The 21,540-nt window shown below is 42.3% G+C and overlaps 1 protein-coding gene across 2 annotated transcripts in view; it reads right to left on the reverse strand.

The window, feature by feature from the left end:
* The window catches only part of AGFG2 (ArfGAP with FG repeats 2), a 259,436-nt gene that overhangs the window by 135,440 nt on the left and 102,456 nt on the right, over positions 1 to 21,540 (reverse strand). For both annotated transcript variants that reach the window (XM_069215633.1, XM_069215632.1), the window contains one exon: positions 6,783 to 6,898. In XM_069215633.1, the coding sequence (XP_069071734.1) occupies positions 6,783 to 6,898 (116 nt within the window). The remainder of the gene's footprint in view (positions 1 to 6,782; positions 6,899 to 21,540) is intronic.

Below are 21,540 nucleotides of genomic sequence, written 5' to 3' on the forward strand. Positions count from 1 at the left end.
CTCAATTCGTGGCATGCTTCTGTGGGCCTGGGAATGGAATGTGTATTGCAGCTCGTGTGGGTGGCTGATGAACCACGTGCCTACCAGTCCCAAGGCCCCCCACAAACTCTGACAAGGAGTGGTGATGAGAACCCAGCTCACGGGAGGGCCAGCGGTCCTTAATCTCACAGTGCATTGTGTTAAAGTCCCCTCCCAGCAACAGTTCCCCTTCCGGGGGCTTGAGTATGAGGGTGCTCAGTGCAGCAAAGGCAGTGGATGTAAATCAAGACTATGTTGACAGTAGTGCTCTCCCATTGTCCCGAAACTGCTGCGTATCTTCCATACTGGTCCGCCCAAGTGTTCTGAACCCTAAAGGGTGAGGTCTTTCGCGTCAGAATGCCCACTCCCCAGGAACCTGAGATGTATCCTGCATGCACTATCAGTTTGAATCCCCAACGATCTAAGGCTCAAGAGGTGTTACCTTGTAAGTGCATCTTGTGTAAGAGCATGACATCTGGGGCATGCCTTTTTAGATACTGGAGTACCACTCCCCTCTTTAACTTGTCGCCAAGACCGTTTATGTTCCAGAAGAATAACAATTTCTGGTGTGGACGATATCATGGGTAAAGATAGAGGAATCCGCCACTCGGATCTTCCAAGCATCATGAGGGGGCAGGTACCCAGTCTCAGTATACCAACCCCTAGGAAGAGCTGTGTGTTGTATCCAATTGATTGGGCTCCTTGCTGAATGTAATGTTAACACTTCTTTTAAAAAAAACAACAAACATTCAAACCTGATCCCCCATCCTGCCTGCAAGATGGATCTAAAACTACCCATCCCCCAAAAATGCAGAGGGCCTGTCGCCCCAATCCAACATATTCAACTACTAGTGGCAGTTTACAACAATCAGAAGTCCCCAATGTATGCCTCTTGCAAGGAAAGCATTGGCCCTGGTTCTGCTGCTCCATGTGCGATAGCAGGATTGTCAAGTCTGGGCACTGCCCAGTATCGTCTTGACAAACAGAGTGCCGTAAAGTTGTTAGGCTCAAGGGGTGCCGAGCCTTCCCATATGGGCAGTCCCCTGGGAGACTCCTTGTAAAACAGATAAGGTTGAGTCCCCATTTTCCTGTAGGACTTTTTAGGTCTCAGTCTGCTCCGGTGAAGCACTGTGTTCTCTGGAATGTTCCTGTGATGTTCGATGATCAGGTCTATCTGTTCCTTGTTGCCTTCTTCCCAGGTGTGTCTTCCGCTGCGGCATTCCTACTGTATGCCATCCCTCCTGCCAGTCAAGAGTGTCTTGTGGTTTCTCAAAGCACCATCTTTTACCCTCGGCCACCACTCGTAGTTTGGCGGGGAACATCATGGAATTTTTCATGCCTCTTTCTCGCAACATAGTCGTGTTATCGTACTGTACGGCAGGAGTACTGCGGGCTGTCTGCAGAATTGCGTCTCTGTCTCGGAAATTTAAGATTCAGACTATTATCTGCTGTGGAGGTGCTCCCAGGCGTGGGGACACTCCCGGAACGTGGTGGACCCGTTCCACTGAGAAGAACTTTGATAGGCTTCTTGGTTGCAGTTCCTTAAGGATGAGGTCCTCTACAAAAAAAAAGTCTACTGCAGGACCCTCTGCGCGTTCAAGCACCCCAATAATCCGATGTTGTTTCTTCACGACCATCCTTCATAGTATTCCAACTGGGCTTGTAAGGTGGTAGTCAGGGCTCGCAATTCTCCCACCTGTGCCTGCAGCGTTTTCATGTCGCCCCGGAGAGCGGCGGCCGATTCCTCCACATATTTAATTCGTGTTGCCATATTTCACAGGTCTGTCCTTAGCAATGCCACTTCAGTTGACACTGAGTCAATCCTTGTTTCCAGGAAGGTGCGAATCTCCTGTATAGCCACCATAATGTCTTGCAGCATGAGGGACCCGCCTCAGGAGGAGGACGGAACAGAGTAGTGTTAGTGGAGACCAGCGATGCCACCGCACCAGGGGCCTGTTTTGGGAGTGCATATTAGTCCAGTTTAGACTGGTGGACTACGCATCCTCCCTTGCCTCTAGTCATGGCTTGGCTAGCCGTTGCTAGCACCACAGGCCCCTTCCTCAGGCAGTAGTGGGACGATCAGGGGATTTAACAGCGCCACAGTACTCACCGCCGCCCAACCCAGGGGGGTTTCCGGGTATCCCCTCCGGCCTGTCGGTTTCCTTGCCACACCACTCGCCACCCCCCTCTAAAGTGGTATCTGAAGGTGCACTGCCCTGATGTACTTTTGGCTCAAGGGCGGGTGGCCCTCTCTGTCACTCCAGCTGGTGCGCGCTTCTCTCCGGCGCTCACTTCGAGGCCACAGGGCCTCCCCAGGGCAACCACATCTCTTTCTGCCCAAGTTGGCAACACCTCGATTGGCGCCACAGGGGTGTGGGGAGAGGGGGCGGCGTGCCCCGATCCCCTAGTCTGTTCGCCTCCCCTCCGGCACTGCCCCCGGTCCACTGCCACCTCCCGGGCCAATCGCCTTCCACGCTCCCCAGTGCCGGGGTGCTCGATGTGGGTCCCCCGTGGGAGTCCCCGTGGGAGTCCCCGCCTTCCGGTTCTCTCCTGTCCACAGTTAGCGGCTCTCGGCAGCACCCACGATCTGCAGTAACCCTCTGTCGCTGGACCACAGCTCGTCTCTTTAGGCTCCTGTCTTGTGGTAAGCTGCGTCGGGCGTCCCTCCGCAGCACCGATCCAAAGTCGCACCGGAACCGCTCAGCAGGTCCCCAGGGCTATTCAGACTCGATGATGAGCCCCTCTGCCCATCAGCGTATCATGTTTGGAGGCTAAATGTTACGTGGAGGATGGGGGCCGCTCTATGAAGCAGCCATTTTGTCCGGCTGTTGGCCACACCCCCATCCGTTCATAGGTATTCTTGGCAAAGTGCAGTGGCATGACCTTTTCTTGCTGCTGAGACAATGACTGAATCCTTGGGAGGGTCAGCTCTAAGAAACAGAGGATTATATTGAGGTGATCTGTATGTCTTCAAACGGCATATTGGGGCAGTCTTTGGTGATGCCGGAGCGAGGAAGAGGTTTATGGCAAGTTCCAGAATACCTGCCACTAAAGGAAGAATTGGATGACATCTGACTTTTAATGTACCGTTTCACAAATGACAGCTCGTTGCCGATGTTTTAAGTGTGGGTATATTAAGTTTATTTGCCCCTCTGTCTTCTCCTCTGACTTAATGAAAGCAGATTATGTAATTTATTGGTAATGCTCTCGCTGAAGGAGAGTAATGCAGTGTATGGGAATATTTCCTGGTGGAAGATGAATATGCGAATGACGTTCTAGGAGTCGGGGGAGACATGAGCAGAGCGATCTCTTTGCCTTCTGGTAGATCAGTGATACCTAGGAGTATGTGATCTTTTGTAAGAACGTCACCTAAAGAGAGAACCATGTGACCTATGTCTATGAGGAGAAAAAGACCATCTTGAAGAGGTGTCCTCTGGATCGGTGTAATCTGGCATAGCTATCAAGCCATGCAGAGGAGGAACTACTGGAAAAAGAGGCCTCTGAAACAGAGAAAGAAACCTGCACAGGCATATTCTGCAAGGTGGAAATATATCCCCTTGGAAGAGCTGGGGAGTGCCTCAAAGGACAGTACATTCATGAAGGTGCTTAATCAGTGATAAACTCAGGAAGGACTTCTCCAGAGAATTAGTATGCCCTGGAGTGTTCAGAATCAAAGATTAAAGGCACCCTCCTGGACAGGAGGTTCCTTATCCAAGAGGAAGGTAGATTTGAGGATTTACTCTACATAGTGTGCTTCAACACTGACCAGTTAGGATCTCTCGATCAAGTGGCAGCTTTACCTGTCCTCGACGTCAACTGGGAACAACAATGACTTTGCTGCGTTGATCTCTCTCTAGACCTCTCACTGCGATTGTCTACAGAGATGGTAGTATGGCCCAAAGTAGAACAGGAACCTTGCCCATGGTCAATGAACTCACAGACTGCGATTCCTAGTGTCTTCGGTGTTCCTCCTAGCCATGAAGTCTGGTTTTATCTCTGTCAACCAGACTTATTTTTGATATCTTATTTCAGAATGTGCACCCACTTGTATACACAGAAGGTGAGGGTCCATTTTAGCTTTCTGTCTGCCACAGGATTGGCACTTCTCAAAAAGAGATGTTATTCTGAGGAAGGGTGAATCCCTCATCGGTCTGTCACTGGTTTAACTACATACTGTCTGTCCCACCACTCCACTGAAATGCACTATGAATTAAAACAGGGAAAACTGAAAGGAAATTGATCATCTCCATATGGCAGCGTCTTAATAAAGAAATCTTAAATATCAATTTCATGCTCTTTCCAGTTGATTGCCTTAAACAACCTCTACAGTTTTATCTCAATTGCGTTCCCTCAGCCTACTTCTGTCCACCTCATTTCTGTCTTTGTTTCTGTACGCTGCACTTTTCTCTTTGGTGTTTAAGTATTTTAACTTCATTTAACTGTTCAAAGTTTCAATGAAACATGACAGTGCAGAATATTCATAAAATGTCAGTCCCTTTGACATAGAAAGCATCCCATAGAGAGTTCCAAATTGCTCAAACAACATGGAAGGCAATACAGGCTTATGAATCTGATGCAAATTCTATACTGGACAACTTATAGGTGTCCACTTTACAGCAATCCCTCAATCGATGGACATTTAAGGGTTCAGGTAGTTTGTTCAGGTATGTATGTGGTATTTGTATAATGCAGAACTAGTCAAAATGGGGAAGTTGATTTATGAACTGTTTATGCACCTTAGGGTAGTGTTGATTAAAGGGGTGTGTCCCTAAGCACTTTCCTGAATTGGAGCAAGGTCGGGATAGCCCTGATGGATAAAGAGATGTTTTTCCATATCCTGGGGTCATAGATGGAAAATATCTTTTGCACTCCTTTTTTGTTTTTTATACGTACTCTGCCTCCAGTCTGATGATGTCCTGGCTGTGGGTCTGCCAAAAGCCACCAGAGATGCAGGTCTCGTCAGCCGAATAGGCGGGGTGCAGGTTGCGATGGTTTTGCAAACCATGCAGATGATTAAGAAGATGGCCTGGGATGGGAAGGGGAGCCACTGGAGTTTCATCAGGATGTGAGTGATGTCCTACTTCTTCAGGCCCTTGATGAGATATGCTGTTGGGATAGGTTGCCCTTTAAGGGGAGCCAATATGGAGTCTTAGTGGCCAGAGTACAGGGAATTTCCACCACCCAGATACAAAAATATGAGGGCTTGAACAGCAGTGCTGAAGTCACTTTCTGGAAAGAACAGTTTCGCTTTCTTCAAGTAGAGATATCTGGTACTAGGCCATCTTTGTTTGATTGGCATAGCATTACTGGAGGTGGAGGGTAGTTCCAGGTTAAAGCAAAGCAACTTAGCGCTGAGTGAAAGATTAATTTCACTGAGAAGTTTTTATCTACAGAAATGATTTGTCTTCTGTGATTTAAACTAGGGAACACAAGTTACTGACCATAACCCAAGAATGTGGAAGTAGGGTCAAATTGGCAATGGGCTCAACAGTAAGTGAGGCCGGCCAGACTCTTTCCCTCCCTCAGAATCCAACAGCACGCTTGACCCACCTTATGTTTTGCTGCTCTGAAGCAGTTGTACAATAGCATTGCAGTGTCAAACCACATAGTATGCAGGACAATGAATGGTGTGGAAGTGTGGTGTCTAGTTATCCAAGACTGATGGGTGATGGATAGGCACCCCGCCTCCTTTTCAATACCACAATTCCAGCCCACCAGTCTCCCCTTAAGGGATCATCACTGGAGCTATGGGATTAAAGGAAGGCTGATCAGGATTGAGAGAGTAGAGATGGTGGTGGGTAGGAGGAACAGTCCAAGGGATGGAAGTGAGGTGGCAAGGCAAATCGAAGTCCAGTTCTTCCTCAGCAGAAAGTAATGTTAAGAAGGAGCACAGAACACTGGAGGGGCTGTGCTACTGAATATCTATGGGACAGAATATTGAACATAAAATATCAACAGGAAAGTACGTCTAGAATTTCTATATCTAACTCCAAATATTTGTACTTACGCAGTACATATCTTCAAGGTATATAGATGAGACGTTAGGAATATTAAATCTACGTTTCCCTTTATGCACTTACCTTTCTATATGCTGTCCTCAATATTAGTATGTCACAATATTGTTAGTGGTGATATTCAGTAGTACACTCACTGAAGGAGGAGGTAAAGGCAAGAGAGAGGTAGACAGGTGAGTGACGTATGAATCTGGTAAGGAATGTATATGGTGTCGGGGCAGGAAGACACAGAAGGTAGCAGGCCGGGAGGGGAGCACAGACTGCAGACATGTCAACACAAAGAGGGACTGAGTCAATGATCAACTCCTTTGTGTTAGTGTCACTACAAGGAAAGAAAAAGAAGTGACAATAGAAGTTGCTCAACTAACGGACAGGTCTTAGAAATTAAAATTAATGTCATGCCTGAAAAGAAAACGTGTGAAAAAATGCAATGACGTAAAAAAAACAATCTTACAGCCCGAAGCCAACAACAGAGCTACTACATAAGTTGCACAAATCTAGCAGGCTTTCATCCTGTGGTAAGGCTTTTGGAAAGGATCACGCCTAGGAGCAATGTTTTGGTCTACACTCACTAAGCACTTGCAGAACGAACTGCAGGGCTATTTTATTTAGCTACAGAAGCTCGTGACAGACAGCACAGCAACCCAGCGTCAAATTTTAAGATTTAACTGATTAGGACAGCTAAACTGTCTGCATGATTCTCATGTGGTATTAGAGACCAATTCCCATCAGCTGCTAGCCCAACTTTACCATCTTTTCTTCTCATATTTCTCCTGGAGGAACTCCTTCACCTTTTGAGGATCCCTGGAATCTGGAATGGTAGAAGAGTGGGAATCGTACAAGCCCATCCATATCTTTCTGCACACCTGCCAAAGGAAGAGACGGAAAACTTAACCATTTATTATCGTAGTAATCCATCAACGGATGTCTTTGTTAAAGACTAATATAATTCCATATGCACATACCAAGGAGCTTTTTATAAACAGGAATGTCTATATGAAAAACTATACATTTACTAAAATGCCTTTTAGAAATATTTTCTTTTTAAGAAACAATTAGAATTAAAATCTTGCTTAAAAATACAGTAAAGACGTTTTACTCCTTAGAATTTCTCCTTTAAAACAGGGATAAAGAAGCAAATGTGGTTCAATGGGAAGGGGCTTTCCTGATGAGGCTTTTTATAATGTCACTTTAAAGGTAAGCAGGCTTCTCCGGAGCCTCACAATGTAATTGTTATATCCAGTTTTTTTGGCAGCTAAGTCAGGGAAAGATTTTTCTTCTCTTTGTTCTTTCCCTATTCCTATTTCATCTGTTCTTCCTCGTCAAGGACTTACTTTTTTGACTTGTGGTTTTGAAGAGCAGGACCTGGAGTGATTAAGACTACCAGTGAGTAGTTAATCATTCCTTAAGCAGTACGAAGAAGGATTGTTTATGGATCTAACAAAGGGGTTCATGATGGAGAAATATGTAGCAAGTCACTGCTCCTTCTCCATCAAGGGATCTTCTTTCAGAGTGTTAAAAATTATGAAAGATCCGCAAGGGCGTTCCCATACCCAGGAGAAATGGAAACCGAGAGAAAAGTGAAAAGAAAATACAATCACCATCCTTTGGGGAGTCAGGCACCAAACAGCAGTGCCTGGAACAAATATGCACTGATCTCTTCATGACATAATATGAATATCAGTGACTGCAACCTATGTGAAAACATCAGAAGTGGCTCCCTTTTCTCTAATCTAGCAAATCTAGAAGTGAGTCTACTGGCCTCCTTCGGATTACATGTGGTAACACACAAAGCTATTCAATTGGTAATTGAATTTTTGTATATAGAGAAGACTTTTCGAACAGTGGCATTGTTAACAAAAAACTGCTTTTATTTTACATTTGCCTGTGTTCAGTTAAGGCGGAAACGAAGTTCTCTTCACATCCCAGTATTTATTTATTCATTCAATATAGTTTGCTTTGAATAATGTACTAATATAGAAGCTGATTAACTTCTATAAAAACGTGACATTAAAATAATATGTTATGACTGAACAGTTATAAAAAAAAAAAGCAGTTATTAGTACTGATACAGCTACCAAACATACCAATGCTAAGGTTTCTAGAAATACATAACCAGAAGCTTTTCCAATCAACCTTCGGCCCTTGTTTTTTTCTAAGACCGATTTTGTAGGCAAAGTAAATAGTGTTCTTTGGGGAGATTATTCTAAACTCATTTAACTATTGCGTTTCTAATCCAAACTATACTCATCTTTTACTTCGGTTAAAACTGGAATATTGTCTTCCTTACTAGCAGCAAATGGATTCTTGGAAATATACCATATTGATGTTTACTCTCTCTATTCACAAATATAATATTTGATAACATTTTGTAGGAGCTCTTTCCACTTATAGATAAGACTTCACAAGGGGAGTTGATCAAGTCCTATCAATAAATAGAGTTTCTTATTCCCAACTGGCCTTTAATAAAAGTCAGTCGGGAATATTGTTAAAATACATCTGCACATACTTGATAAGTGGATAACGAATTTAAATGTGCCAAATCAGTCGCTCTCATTACTATACCAAGGAACCAGTTCACTTCACGAGGAAAAAGCTGCCTTAGATATTATCCAGACAACTAGAGGCATAAAGGACCAAGAATATGGTCACTGTCATCTGACATCCAAATACAATTTATTTTATAAAAATCATATAGGAAAAACTTTAACAGCTTGCCTAGGTCAGCTGTTTAAATGATACCAACGTCAGAGGTTAAAATGCCTTGCCACTGTTCTATCTTTCGTAAAGCACACAAATGTGCTGGGATGTTCCAACACAATCAAAAACGCAAGCTTAATTATGAGTCTAGCAGAGGAATTTTGGACCAACTGAAGAGGATGAGTGGCAAAAGAAGGAAGGTCTCGGTATAAGGCATTCACATAGTCTTGATCCCACCATGGAACAAATGACTTTATAATGTCAGTGGAGTAAGGGATAATATTTCATAAAGTTTTGAGATGAAAGAAACAGGGGAAAGCCACTTTCTGTGTGGTTTAAACGATTAAGTGTTGTCAAAATTAACCTTCGTTTTTCGCTCTCCATTAGGGAGTAGGGCACGGATCTTATGAAATCTGGAAAGCAGATTGTGGACCAGATCAAAGGGGCCTACCCCAACCACAACCTTAGTTTTGTCGGCATTGAGCTTAAAGCATGCATCATTCATCCACTCCACCACTTAAAAAAAAAAAAAAAAAAAAATCTGAAAGTCGCAGTGAGCTGCATCAAAATTGCCATCTTACTGGAGAATGAGCTGTGTATTTTTCGTGTAGTATATAAAAGAAAGATCAAAAGAACAAATTAACATGGTTAAAGGTGTCACAAAGATGGTAAAAAGCATAGTTCTGGGGGGAAGAACCTTGAGGGACTCCACAAGACATATTTATTCATAGACCAGATATGGTAGTTGATTACTTTTTAGCTGCTTCTAAATAGGAAAGGAGGTAATACTACCAAGAGCTCCATGTTTCATGCCTGTCTTGTAGAGTCGGCCTAGATGTAGTATCAAAAGTAGCAGACAACTCAAACAGGATAAGTAGGAAACTCCTCCGTGAAAGAGAATCATATGAATTTCATTTTGCACTACTATGTGAGCCACTTCAGTGCTATGCGTGATCCGATACCCACTGGGCAACAATTCAAGAAATCACTGATAGAATGAAAGGAGAAGAATTAAGTGTTAGCCTACCTTTCTGCAAGTTTGGAGAGAAATAGCAGTAAAGAGATAGGGTGGTAGTTGTTCAGTAAGCTATTGTTTAGAGAAGTTTTTTTTTTTGGGAGAGGGAACGAAGAAACCTTGCCTTTCCACTCTCTGTGGACCAGAGCAGCAGTGAAGGTGGAATTAATAACTTCCTGTTTTTTCGAACTCAAGCTGAAGAGCCTGTATGGGCATACCTTTCCTTATGCCCGATGTTTCCTTTCATTTGGTTCCTTCAAATAGATCAAAATCATATTTACCCCCGATCACCACATCGAGGACTCATATTAGTGCAATAAGTATCACCATGTATGTCAAATTCAATGGGCAAATGAGAAGTCACTCTGAATTTCTGTGAATGTGATCAATCCACATAACTGAAGCTTTACCTTATTTCTTGTATCAATTAAGTGATGATCCCACTGCAAACCTAACTATGTGTACTTTATCTACCTCGCGCAAACTACCATTATTCAAATATGGCTCCTTATAAAATCTGCACAGCGCAATGCTAATATTGGCATAATCCCTTAACATGGAGGATGAATATTAAGATCCACAGTTTACAATCCAAGCTTTCTGAATGAAGATTACAGAGCAAATGATCACTTATGCACACATTATAACTCCATGCAATAATGGGACTTTACCCAGTGACCTGCTAACCTTATGCTATCAGTGCACCTCAAAGAAATCCATATAGCAGTTTGGAGCAACTTAATTGCTTTTACTAACAATGAAGGGGAGGGAGGAACGTATTTTAGCTAGTTCAGTCCAAAGTAGTTGTCTAAAGACTAAATCAAACTGTACCGAATCATAGCTAAACTTAGCTGACCTCCGGGACTAGAAAACTGAGAATGCCTCACAGCAGGATTGTACACTGGAATTCTACACACCTCGGCAGATATTCAGGAACATTCACACACGTCTTCAGTTGTCATGTACTCTCTCCCATTAAATTAGAGAGGTAAGACTGTCACTGTTCCTAGGTGACAATGGTTGCAAGACTGTCATCTAACGGCCCCATCAAATCTTTAGCTACTCGCTGCCAGACCGCAGTCATGTTTTTTGAAAACTAACAAAAGTTAACATTTAACCCAATGGACTTCGGATTTGTTATATCATTGGGACTTGTTTAGTTTCTGGATTAGTACCAACTATTCTAACTGGGTAATAAGTGAATTCTGGATCTAATTTCCCCACGACATTCCAAGTTGTTGTTGCTGGCAGATCTCTGCATCGAACCAGCCAATTTTACTCCATAAAGCCCGCCACTTCTACCCGACAGCCTCCCACAATTAGTGCCACTACAACTGCTGTGTAAGGAAAATAAACTCTATTTATCATACAACCACTAAATTAATCTTAAATACTTCTCGAGTAACAGCTCAGGATTTGGGCCACTCTCAGGCGAACCAAGCTTTTGTAATCTAAACTGTGTTCAATATAATTAAATCTGCTGGGTCCTGCTATCGGGAGCTTAAGTGAGAAAATCACTTGAGACACAACAATATTTACTACTGAGCAGAATGAAAAATCAACGTTCTAGAGTGCAGACAAGCCTGGAAAGGCATTACATACTTAGACAAATAGCTATCATAATCCCGTAACTCCTATAACCTAGCTTATCTATGTTTCCTGGAGCCGAAATGAGTTCCTAAACCCCTAAAAGCTTTACAAAAATCAGTAGCACGAGGAAATTCGAAATATCTTTGCAGACCATCAAAGTATTGTGATTAAAAAGGGCAAAATGTTGGACTATTGTTGGCATCGCTACAAGAAAGGCTGATTCAGTGCTGTTGACAACTACATCTGAAGTCCTGAAATGTGCTTACCTTTGTCATTATTGGTTCTTTCTTGCTATTACCTTTGACACTCAACTCATAATATTGGAGCTTTTTAATGTCCCTAATTAGTTATATAGAAATGCATGCTAAGGTTTGCGCTTTAGGACCCAGGTTTCTTGCCTTGCAGTTAGCCCTCACACTGGTTCTCTTACCTCCTGGTGTACTTCTCCAGTTTTGTCTAACCACTGTGCTATGTCTTTTGATCTGGGCTAGGTATTTGTATGCCACTCTACACCATGCCGGCATTTCTGCCAGGTGAGCTGCCGATTTAAGTGTGTTCTTCCTGAGTGAGGGGTGTTCGCATGAACAGAGCAGTCTAGGGCAGTGGATACCATAGTCAGTAGGTTTTTTTTTTCCTTTTAAAACTTCCAGCCCACTTTGGCGTCCTTCTCCATTGCAGAATACCTACCATGGTGGACTGATTGTTGCAGGTCCTTACTCTGAAAATATATTAAAATAAGTCCATATTGGGGATTCATGTTGAATTACTCACCTGTTTCTCCATGTCTTTCTTAACTTCACAATTCAACACATCTGGGGATTAAATCCTATATTAATACTTCCAGGTCAAGTCCTCTTCCCATTTAAGCGGGCCCTGCATGAGGATCAGTGCATAGCAAAAACACTCTTAGAAGGTTGCTTGTTCTGGTTTCTCCAGTTGTCTTACCAGTTGTTTCCAGCTCTTGTACCTGCAACCTGCTTCTTCAATGTTGCATGTTTCCCCCTCAGGTTTTTCTTGCTTTGTTCCCCCCCCCCCCCCCTCTAGGGAACTGGAGTTTTCTCCAGTTGTATCTTCTTGTACCAACTGCTCAAGAAATCGGAGGTCACCCATGAAATAATGGTCATTGATTAGAGGGGAAGTCTCTATCTCATAAGACAACACTTTTGGTTTATTTGCAACAAAGAACCGCTATTGAAAGATTGCAAAGCAAATATCTTGGTCCACTAGATCAACCTTTGGGTCAAGTTCAGTACCTTTGGCTACAGTTACTGCTGTAACTACGTACATCCAGGTCCTAACTACCCAAAATGCTGCACTTTGACAACCCTTGGCTACATTGCAACAAGGGTCGGGTTGGCAAAATAATCATTTGACAATAATACTGGCAAATGCAGAGAGCTTTTAGACACACTGTTCAGTCCATCTTTATTCTTCATACTTAAGCCTCAGCTTGAGAAACTATTGTAGGTTTCATTATTTATTCAACTGTAGGTGCCTTACCTTGGGCAACACTACTTGTTACACAAGGCAGTCCATTGTTGGATAATTTGTTTTAGCCTTTAAACAACATTTGCTAAATCGGATGATGCAGTCCACCCAATATGAACTGTTGCAGGTGAATTAGGGTTCTTTGGACCTGCAAACACACATAGCCAACATAAGGCCCTAACCCAAAAGACAGATCAATAGACAGAATAGTAGATTATCTAAATAATGTCTAAAAGAAGACGTAAAGGATGAGTTGGTGAGAACGACAAGACCAGCCACCTTCTAGTTACTCTAATTTTTCAGAATGATTGATAGTTTCACTGCATTCAAACCAAGAAAAGCAAAACAGCCGTTCTGGAAGTCAAATGTCCTCAACCAATATATTGATCATCTGGCTAAATCAGATAATTGTTCTTTTGACATGACCTGATTGAGTATCTTGGTGAAGTTCTTTTGCTGCTGGATTGACATGGGAAGACTCAAAGATGAAAACTATCATACTTGAAAACTACAAACACAGTGAAAGGAACTCAATTATGTGATTGGGCTAGCCAATTACTACAAACAAATAAAAAAATGTTCAACCTATAATGAATCCGATTACTGAGCCCTTGAAAAAAACATTGCTGTTGGCCCACTGAAGCTTCTTATGAGTTTTCTATTATAAAGAAAAGGCTCACAAAAGCACTGGCCCTCTTACAGTCCAACATCATGAAACCGTTTGTGGGTGAGCTCGATGGCTCAAATTGAGTGACTCGGACTGTTCTGCTACAGAAAATGAAGGATATCCAGTATCAATCTTTTCCTATGAGTTAACTCATGTATATACGAATTATTCAGTCTGTAAAAAGGGGTTCACTGCCATTAAAAGAGTCTTTCAATGACGGTAACATTTTCTACTCTAGCCCCACCAACTAACATTCAGAAACAACAGATCACCATGGCCTACTGGTATTACAAGTTAAGTGCCACAACAGACATCGAGCTCAGTGAGATTTTTTCCAACTTTAGGGTTTCATCATATTTTTCATTGCATATTGACAAACTACCACTGGTGTTTACACTCAAGGAGATGCTATTAAAGATATGTTCTGATGCGTTTCATCTGAACCTTGTGACTTTTTACCCACATATCTTATGTTCACTTATGGGCAAACTGAAAAAGCTTCAGAACCTCTATGTGCATAAGCAAATTCATTACTAAAGTCTGTGTGTTAGAAATGGAGTCTCTAGTTGGCAGAGGTACGTATCCTGTCCAAGTAGGGACCACAATCCTAGTCCGGGTAAGTCAGATACACAACCTAAATAAACTTGTGCTTACCTTCTGGTAGCTTAGCATAGAGTAGTCAAGCTTAACTTTAAAGGCAATGTGTGAAGTATTTATACAATACTTTAAATACAGTAACATAGTAAAAAGACAACAAAAGAGACTCCATAGAGAATGTTTATCTGAGTAAAACAAGACCAGAATTTCAAAAATCGAACCAGTAGATCCTGAGATATCAATTTTAAAGATTTAGGTGAAAATTGTGCATAGAAGCGAAAAGCGCCAATGGTGGTTATCTTGATGCTCTCTGCTGGGGCAAAGTCACGAATTCAGGCTGACCGAGATGGAGTGTGGGCCGGGCACACAAACTCCCTTGGGCCCGCTGAACACAGAACCTTAAATCCTGGTGCGCTGTTCGTGTGTTCATTTTAAGACTCATTTAAAAATCGGTTTCACCACAAGTTGTGATTTTAAATTGTGAGTCCAGGGACTACAAATACCATATTTATATATTTCTCCATTTGGAATTTACACTTAAAACATGTTTTAAGGCAATCCCAATGTAATCCAATAGGAGAGCTAGGCCTTGCAATAGTGAAAAAACTAATTTAAGAGTTCTTCAGGTGCATGTCTAACTTTTTAAATATACTGCGCCCTGCCCTTGCAGCTACATAGGGACTATTTTAGGAGTGACTTACATGTAAAAAACAGGAAGGCTTGGGCATGGAAAGTGGGTGCACTTCCTGGGTCGAAATGGCAGTTAAACTGCACACGCAGGCTCTAGAGCAGCAGACCTGAGACATGTTTGAAGAGCTACTGTAGTGGGTGGACCAATCAATGCCGCAGGCCCACTAGTAGCATTTAATTTAATCCCCTGGGCACATATCGGGCACTTTACTAGGGACTTACAAATAAATTAAATATGCCAGTTGTGGAAAGGCAATGTTACTATGTTTAGAGTACAGAGTACCTGCACCTGAGCACTGGTCAGCAGGTATAAAGTGCCCATAATCCTAAAAGTCTGCAAAAATTATTCAGAAAAAAAAGGTGGAATAAGGCAAAAGGTTTGGGGATGACCCTGCAGAAAGGGCCATTCCCAACACAGTACCTATATATTCACATATCTGTGGGGTCAGAAAGATGCTAGTTCGAACACATATCTTTAATATTGCATTGCCTTGCCCTTCACCCACCCCCCACTTCTCACTAGGTCCTTTAATTACTGTCTACAAGAGACCTACCAAAAACTGTTAAGACTGAAACGCCGAAGGAATTCCAACAGTGGGATCCAGGCAAGCGCCTGGAAACCCTATCGGGTGATTAGCTGGCGTTTATAATTCATGATTGATTGGCGGATTAATTAATCTTACTGGAATCACTAGTCTTGGAGATGTCTGGAGATTGGACCAACTTATATCATTCAAAATTGTCTCACTGTTATATAGGTTGCATCATTCTCAATAATTTAGATTCCTACAAATAAGAAATGCACTAGAATACTATAAAGAGGAGTTTATATCAAATCCAGACTTTAATCCACTAGAGGCCAAGTTTACTGTAAAGATGTTGGCAAACATAACATATCCCAAATAAACCATTCCTTGACACTAAATACCTGTGACTGATTTAGTGCATTTTCAGTGAACCTTGGACCAAGATACTGGAGGACGAGGTGTGGGCTGAGGCAAATTGCCCCTATTTGAAGTTGTACTAGCAGTACCTAATCCAGGTTACATTTCTCCACAGATTTGATCTCCAAGCAAACTGTGGATAATGGGCTTTGTTGACTTGCCTGCATGTTCACTATGTGACGAGCAATAGGGAGAATGGTTCCAAGTCATTTGGAAATGCCCAGTGAGTTTTATCTTTTGGTGAAGAGTTGGCACAACTTAATCCTGGGTCTTGGGCCCAAGTGTCAATATGTCCCTAAAAATGTGTTTTGTAAAAACAATGGGAGATGGGGATTGCTCATATTCTATAATCACCATGGCAGGGATGGATTTCCTCACTGTTAAAAGTGACATAATGAGAAACTGGACATCGGAAGAGGATCCTGCACATGTAGAAAGATAGACATCACTACAAGATACCCCGGAGGGTTTGTGTGTAATCTTTCCCTGGTAGAGAAGAGGTACACAGGTCAGGGCCCCATCATAATGCTGAAGGAGATCAGTGAGTGGCTGGTATATCGCCACTTAAAGATGGAGGAAATACGCTTCCCTCAGGGATATTTTGAAGCCCCAGTGCTAGATGGTCTGCGTGGACCTGAAGGACACCTAATTTACCATTCCTATATTTCCACTCCACCTCAGATACCTTCAGTTAATTTGCAGACACCTTTGAATTCAGAACATTTCAATTTGGCCTATCCTCAGCACCATAGTGCTGCACAAAGGTGCTCAGAAAGTGGTGGAACATCTCAGAGCGAGGGAAATTTGCCTCATAGTGTACCTGACAGATATTCTTCTGGCGGACCAGTCCAGTGCCTTATTAAGCTTTCGGAGCACCTCCTGCTGACTGTGCCAATTCTGAAAAGCCTGGATTTTTTTATAAAGGGATGCTTAGGGTTATTCTGTCTTTCCCTGATAACCAGTATCAGTGCAAGGGTTGGTCAGTCAGACTTTCAGTTTCACATTTTCTCCTTCTATAGATTCCCTTTCTTCTCCTTGTTTGTTTTTTAGAGTAACCTGGCGCTCTCCAGACAGCACTACTGGGCAGCTTGCTTGCCACTCATTTAATCTGCACTAAGCCACATCCTGCATGTCACTGCTTCTAAACGGGGCAGTCCTCTTGGAATGTTTCTGCCCATAGGTTACCATTATTTTACCATTCCATGATGGCTTTCTCATTTAATGCATTACGTTAGGCATCAGGGATCCGTATAATACATTATGCACAATACCATTCCAAGAAGGCCTCTCACTGTGCTGTTTATTGAGCAACTATCTTGAGATCACATTTGCGCAGTTTACAGTTTTACCACTCCAAGATAACATACATGTTGCCCCTAAACCTACCGGGCCATGTTGGAACTTTGAAACAAAAATACATTATGTAGAATACCACTGCAAAGCAATGAGATGTTTGCCACAGTTAGGCAGTGGCAGATGTTTTTTTTTACTTTTTGTCTTTAAATTTACCATGCATATTTTTGTTTATTTTGTGTGTGTGTATACTGGATGGGTAAGTGGGCAAAAGCAATAATGAGTCGCTGAATGGATACATGAGTGCATGATGACTTATTATGTGCCTAAACTCACCAGTGACTGAACACACACACAGTTATAAATCAGATCGAGTAGCATTGTTAATGTTTGATTAGGTTTAGAATTTGTGTTTTCGTACTCTGTGGCCTTGCAATTTAAGACCACTGGTGCTCAGTTGTCATGTTTCAGGCTGCTTCATAGCACAATACTTACGTTTGTTGGACTGAGATTAATCACAAGATGTATCACCACCCAAACTCCATGCCAGGCTGGAGAGAGAGCTGGAAAGTAGCACTGAGTAATTAGTATGGGGCAAAACCTTTTTACCTGCATCTTCTCTAGCGGTGCCTCCTGGCCCTCTGAATAAATTATTTTATCTTTAGCTCTGTATTTAACTTGTTCCGCTCCTCACTGTCTCTCCTTTCCTTCTCCCCGGAGTACTTATTTCCATTCATGAATGAACACAACCTAGATATCAAAGAAAAGTATATATATATATACATATATACATACATATATATATATACACACACACACATATATGGAAAATGTCACTTACCCAGTGTACATCTGTTCGTGACATGTTCCACTGCAGATTCACATGCTGTACATACATCTGGCATCTAGTGCTGGGCTCGGAGTGTTACAAGTTGTTTTTCTTCAAAGAAGTGTTTTCGAGTCACGAGATCGAGTGACTCCTCCTCTTCGGCTCCATTGCGCATGGGCATCGACTCCATGTTAAATTGTTTTCCCGCAGAGGGTAAGGTAGGAGTGATAGAGTATAAAGAAAAGAGATGTCCATGCAAATGGAATATATATATATATGTACAAGTGTTTGTTTAACTTAAACGGCTACAGGCTTCCGGGGAGGTGGGAGGGTGCATGTGAATCTGCAGCGGAACACTGGGTAAGTGACATTTTCCGTACAATGGCATGTGTAGCTGCAGATACACATGCTGTGCATAGACTAGAAAGCAGTTATTCTTCCCATAAAAGCGGTGGTTAGCCTGTAGAGTTGAAGTTGTTTGAAATAATGTTCTTAGTACAGCTTGACCTACTGTGGCTTGCTGCGCTGCTAAAACATCTACACAATAATGTTTAGTAAATCTATGTGGTGTTGCCCAAGTAGCTGCTTTACATATTTCATCCATTGGTATATTTCCTAAGAAGGCCATTGTAGCCCCTTTTTTCATTGTGCAATGTGCTTTAGGTGCAACTAAGAGTTGTCTTTTAGCTTTAAGGTAACATGTTTGGATGCATTTTACTATTTGCTAAACCTTGTTTTGAAATGGGGTTACCAGTATGAGGTTTTTGAAAAGCTACAAATAGCTGTTTAGTTTTCCTGAATGAATTTGTTCTATCTATGTAGTACATTAGAGCACTTTTAATATCTAATGTATGCAGGGCTCTCTCTGCCACAGAATCTGGATGTGGAAAGAAGACCGGTAGTTCCACTGTTTGATTGATATGAAAGGGTGATACTACTTTGGTTAGAAATTTAGAGTTAGTTCGAGGAACGACTGTATGTTTATGTACTTGTATGAATGGTTCTTCAACTGTGAAAGCTTGAATTTCACTAACTCTTCACAATGATGTAATTGCGACTAGGAAGGCAACTTTCCATGTTAAGAATTACATTTGACATGAGTGCATAGGTTCAAATGGTGAAGTCTCGTAAGTACTATGTTTAGATTCCACAAAGGCACTGGAGGTGTTCTAGGTGGGATGATGCTTTTTAAACCTTCCATGAAGGCTTTGATAACAGGAACTCTAAATAAAAAGCTGTGCTGTATATTTTGCAAATATGCGGAAATTGCAGTAAGATGTATTTTTATGGAAGAAAAAGCTAAATTTGATTTGTGCAAATGAAGCAAATAGCATACAATATCTTGTATTGATGCTGAAAGAGGGGCAATTTGTTTAGATTGACAGTGATATACAAATATTTTCCATTTGTTGGCATAGCACTGTCTGGTAGTGGGTTTTCTTGCTTGCTTAATTACTTCCATACATTCAGTTGGTAGTTGTAGATACCCAAATTCTATGACCTCAGGAGGCAAAAAGCTAGATTGAGTGTGTTGCGATTTGGATGCCCGATCTGCCCTTTGTTTTGTGTCAACAGATCTGGTCTGTTTGGGAGTTTGGAGTGTGGTACTACTGACAGGTCTAATAGTGTTGTGTACAACGGCTGACGTGCCCATGTTGGTGCTATGAGTATCAGATTGAGCGTGTTTTGACGCAGTTTGTTGACTAGAAATGGAATGAGTGGGAGAGGTGGTGTAAGCGTAAGCAAATATCCCTGACCAACTGATCCATAGAGAATTTCCCTTGGATAGGGGATGTGGGTATCTGGATGTGAAGTTTTGGCATTTTGCGTTCTCACTGGTGGCGAACAGATCTAGGTCTGGGGTTCCCCATTGATGAAAGTATTTTTGAAGTACTTGAGGGTGAATCTCCCACTCCTGTGTTTGTTGATTATTTCTGCTTAGAACATCTGCTAATTGGTTGTGTATCCCTTGAATGTACTGTGCTACCAGGTGAATTTGGTTGTGTAATGCCCATTTCCAAATGTTTTGAGTTAGGAGGGAGAGTTGGGACAAATGTGTCCCTCCTTGTTTGTTTAGATAATACATAGTGGTCATGCTGTCTGTTTTGATCAAGACATTTTTGTGAATAAGGAGATGCTGAAAAGCTTTGAGTGCTAGGAAGACAGCTAACATCTCGAAGTGATTTATATGTAGCTGTTTGTGTTGGGCATCCTATTGTCCTTGAACATTGTGATTGTTGAGGTGACCTCCCCAGCCCATCACTGATACATCTGTTGTAAGTATGGTCTGAGGCACAGGGTCTTAAAATGGCCGCCCTTTGTTTAGGTTTGTGGAATTCCACCACTGAAGGGACATGTATGTTTAGCGGTCTATCAAAACTAGATCTTGAAGTTGACCCTGTGCTTGTGACCCTTGTTGTGCAAGGCACTGTTGCAAGGGCCGCATGTTTAGTCTTGCATGTGGAACAATCGCAATACAGGATGCCAACATGCCCAATACTTTCATCACAAATTTGACAGTGTACTGTTGCCCTGTTTGTATTTGTGCCAATATATTTGTGAAATGCTTGTATTCTTTGCAGATTTGGGCTTGCAAGCGCTTTTTGAGTATTTAGTATTGCCCCTAAATGCTGTTGAATTTGCCTAGGTTGTAGTTGTGACTTTTGGTAGTTTATGGAGAACCCTAGGGTGTGCAGGGTTTGTATTACATAATGCGCATGGTTTTGACACTGTGTATGACTGTTTGATTTTATTAACCAATCATCTAGATGTGCAAAGACATGAATGTGTTGTCTTCTTAGGTAGGCTGCAACAACCGCCAGGCATTTTGTGAATACCCTGGGAGCTGTTGCTATTCCGAAGGGTAACACTTTGAACTGATAATACTTTCCTTGAATGACAAACCTGAGATATTTTCTGTGCGCTGGATGGATGGGTATGTGAAAATAAGCATCTTTGAGGTCTAATGGTGCCATGAAATCGTGTTGCTGAAGTAGTGGGATAACATCCTGTAGTGCCACCATGTGAAAGTGTTCTGACAGGATGTAAAGATTGAGGGTTGCGAGTTCTAATATTGGCCTTAAGGTCCCATCCTTTTTGGAGGAATAAGGAAATACAGTGAGTAAACACCCGTCCCTATTTGATTTTGTGGCACAGCTTCTATTGCTGGTTGAGTAACAGAGATTTGACTTCTTGCAACAGAGTGATATGGTCTGTGGACAGCTTGTGTGGTTTTGGTGGAATATTTGGTGCAGTTTGTGTCAATTTTATGCAATAGCCATTGCAGATAATTGATAATACCCAGCTGTCTGTGGTAATGTTTAGCCAATTGTTGTGGAACTTTTGCAGTCTACCCCCCACAGGTGAGGTGTGAATTGGGAAGGAATGGCACAAGTCACTGCTTAGTTTGTTGTGAGGCTTGTTTTGATATTTTCCCCTGCCTCTGGGGTACTAGCCTCTATAAGTGCTTTTAAAACCACCTTGATGGTATTGAGGTTGGTAGGCCGACTTTGGCTGTGAGGTGGATGCCTCAGCAGTTTGGGCTCTACATCCACCTCTAAATTGGGGTTTATGATTGTGTGGTATACAGTGCACCCATGGCTTTTGCGGTGTCTGAATCCTTTTTCATCTTTTTGGTTGAACGGCATATTGAGCACTGCCTGTTGGATTTCAGGCTTGAAACCTGAAGACCTAAG

This window comes from Pleurodeles waltl, chromosome 12 (assembly GCF_031143425.1).
Source record: "Pleurodeles waltl isolate 20211129_DDA chromosome 12, aPleWal1.hap1.20221129, whole genome shotgun sequence".
NCBI lineage: Eukaryota > Metazoa > Chordata > Amphibia > Caudata > Salamandridae > Pleurodeles > Pleurodeles waltl.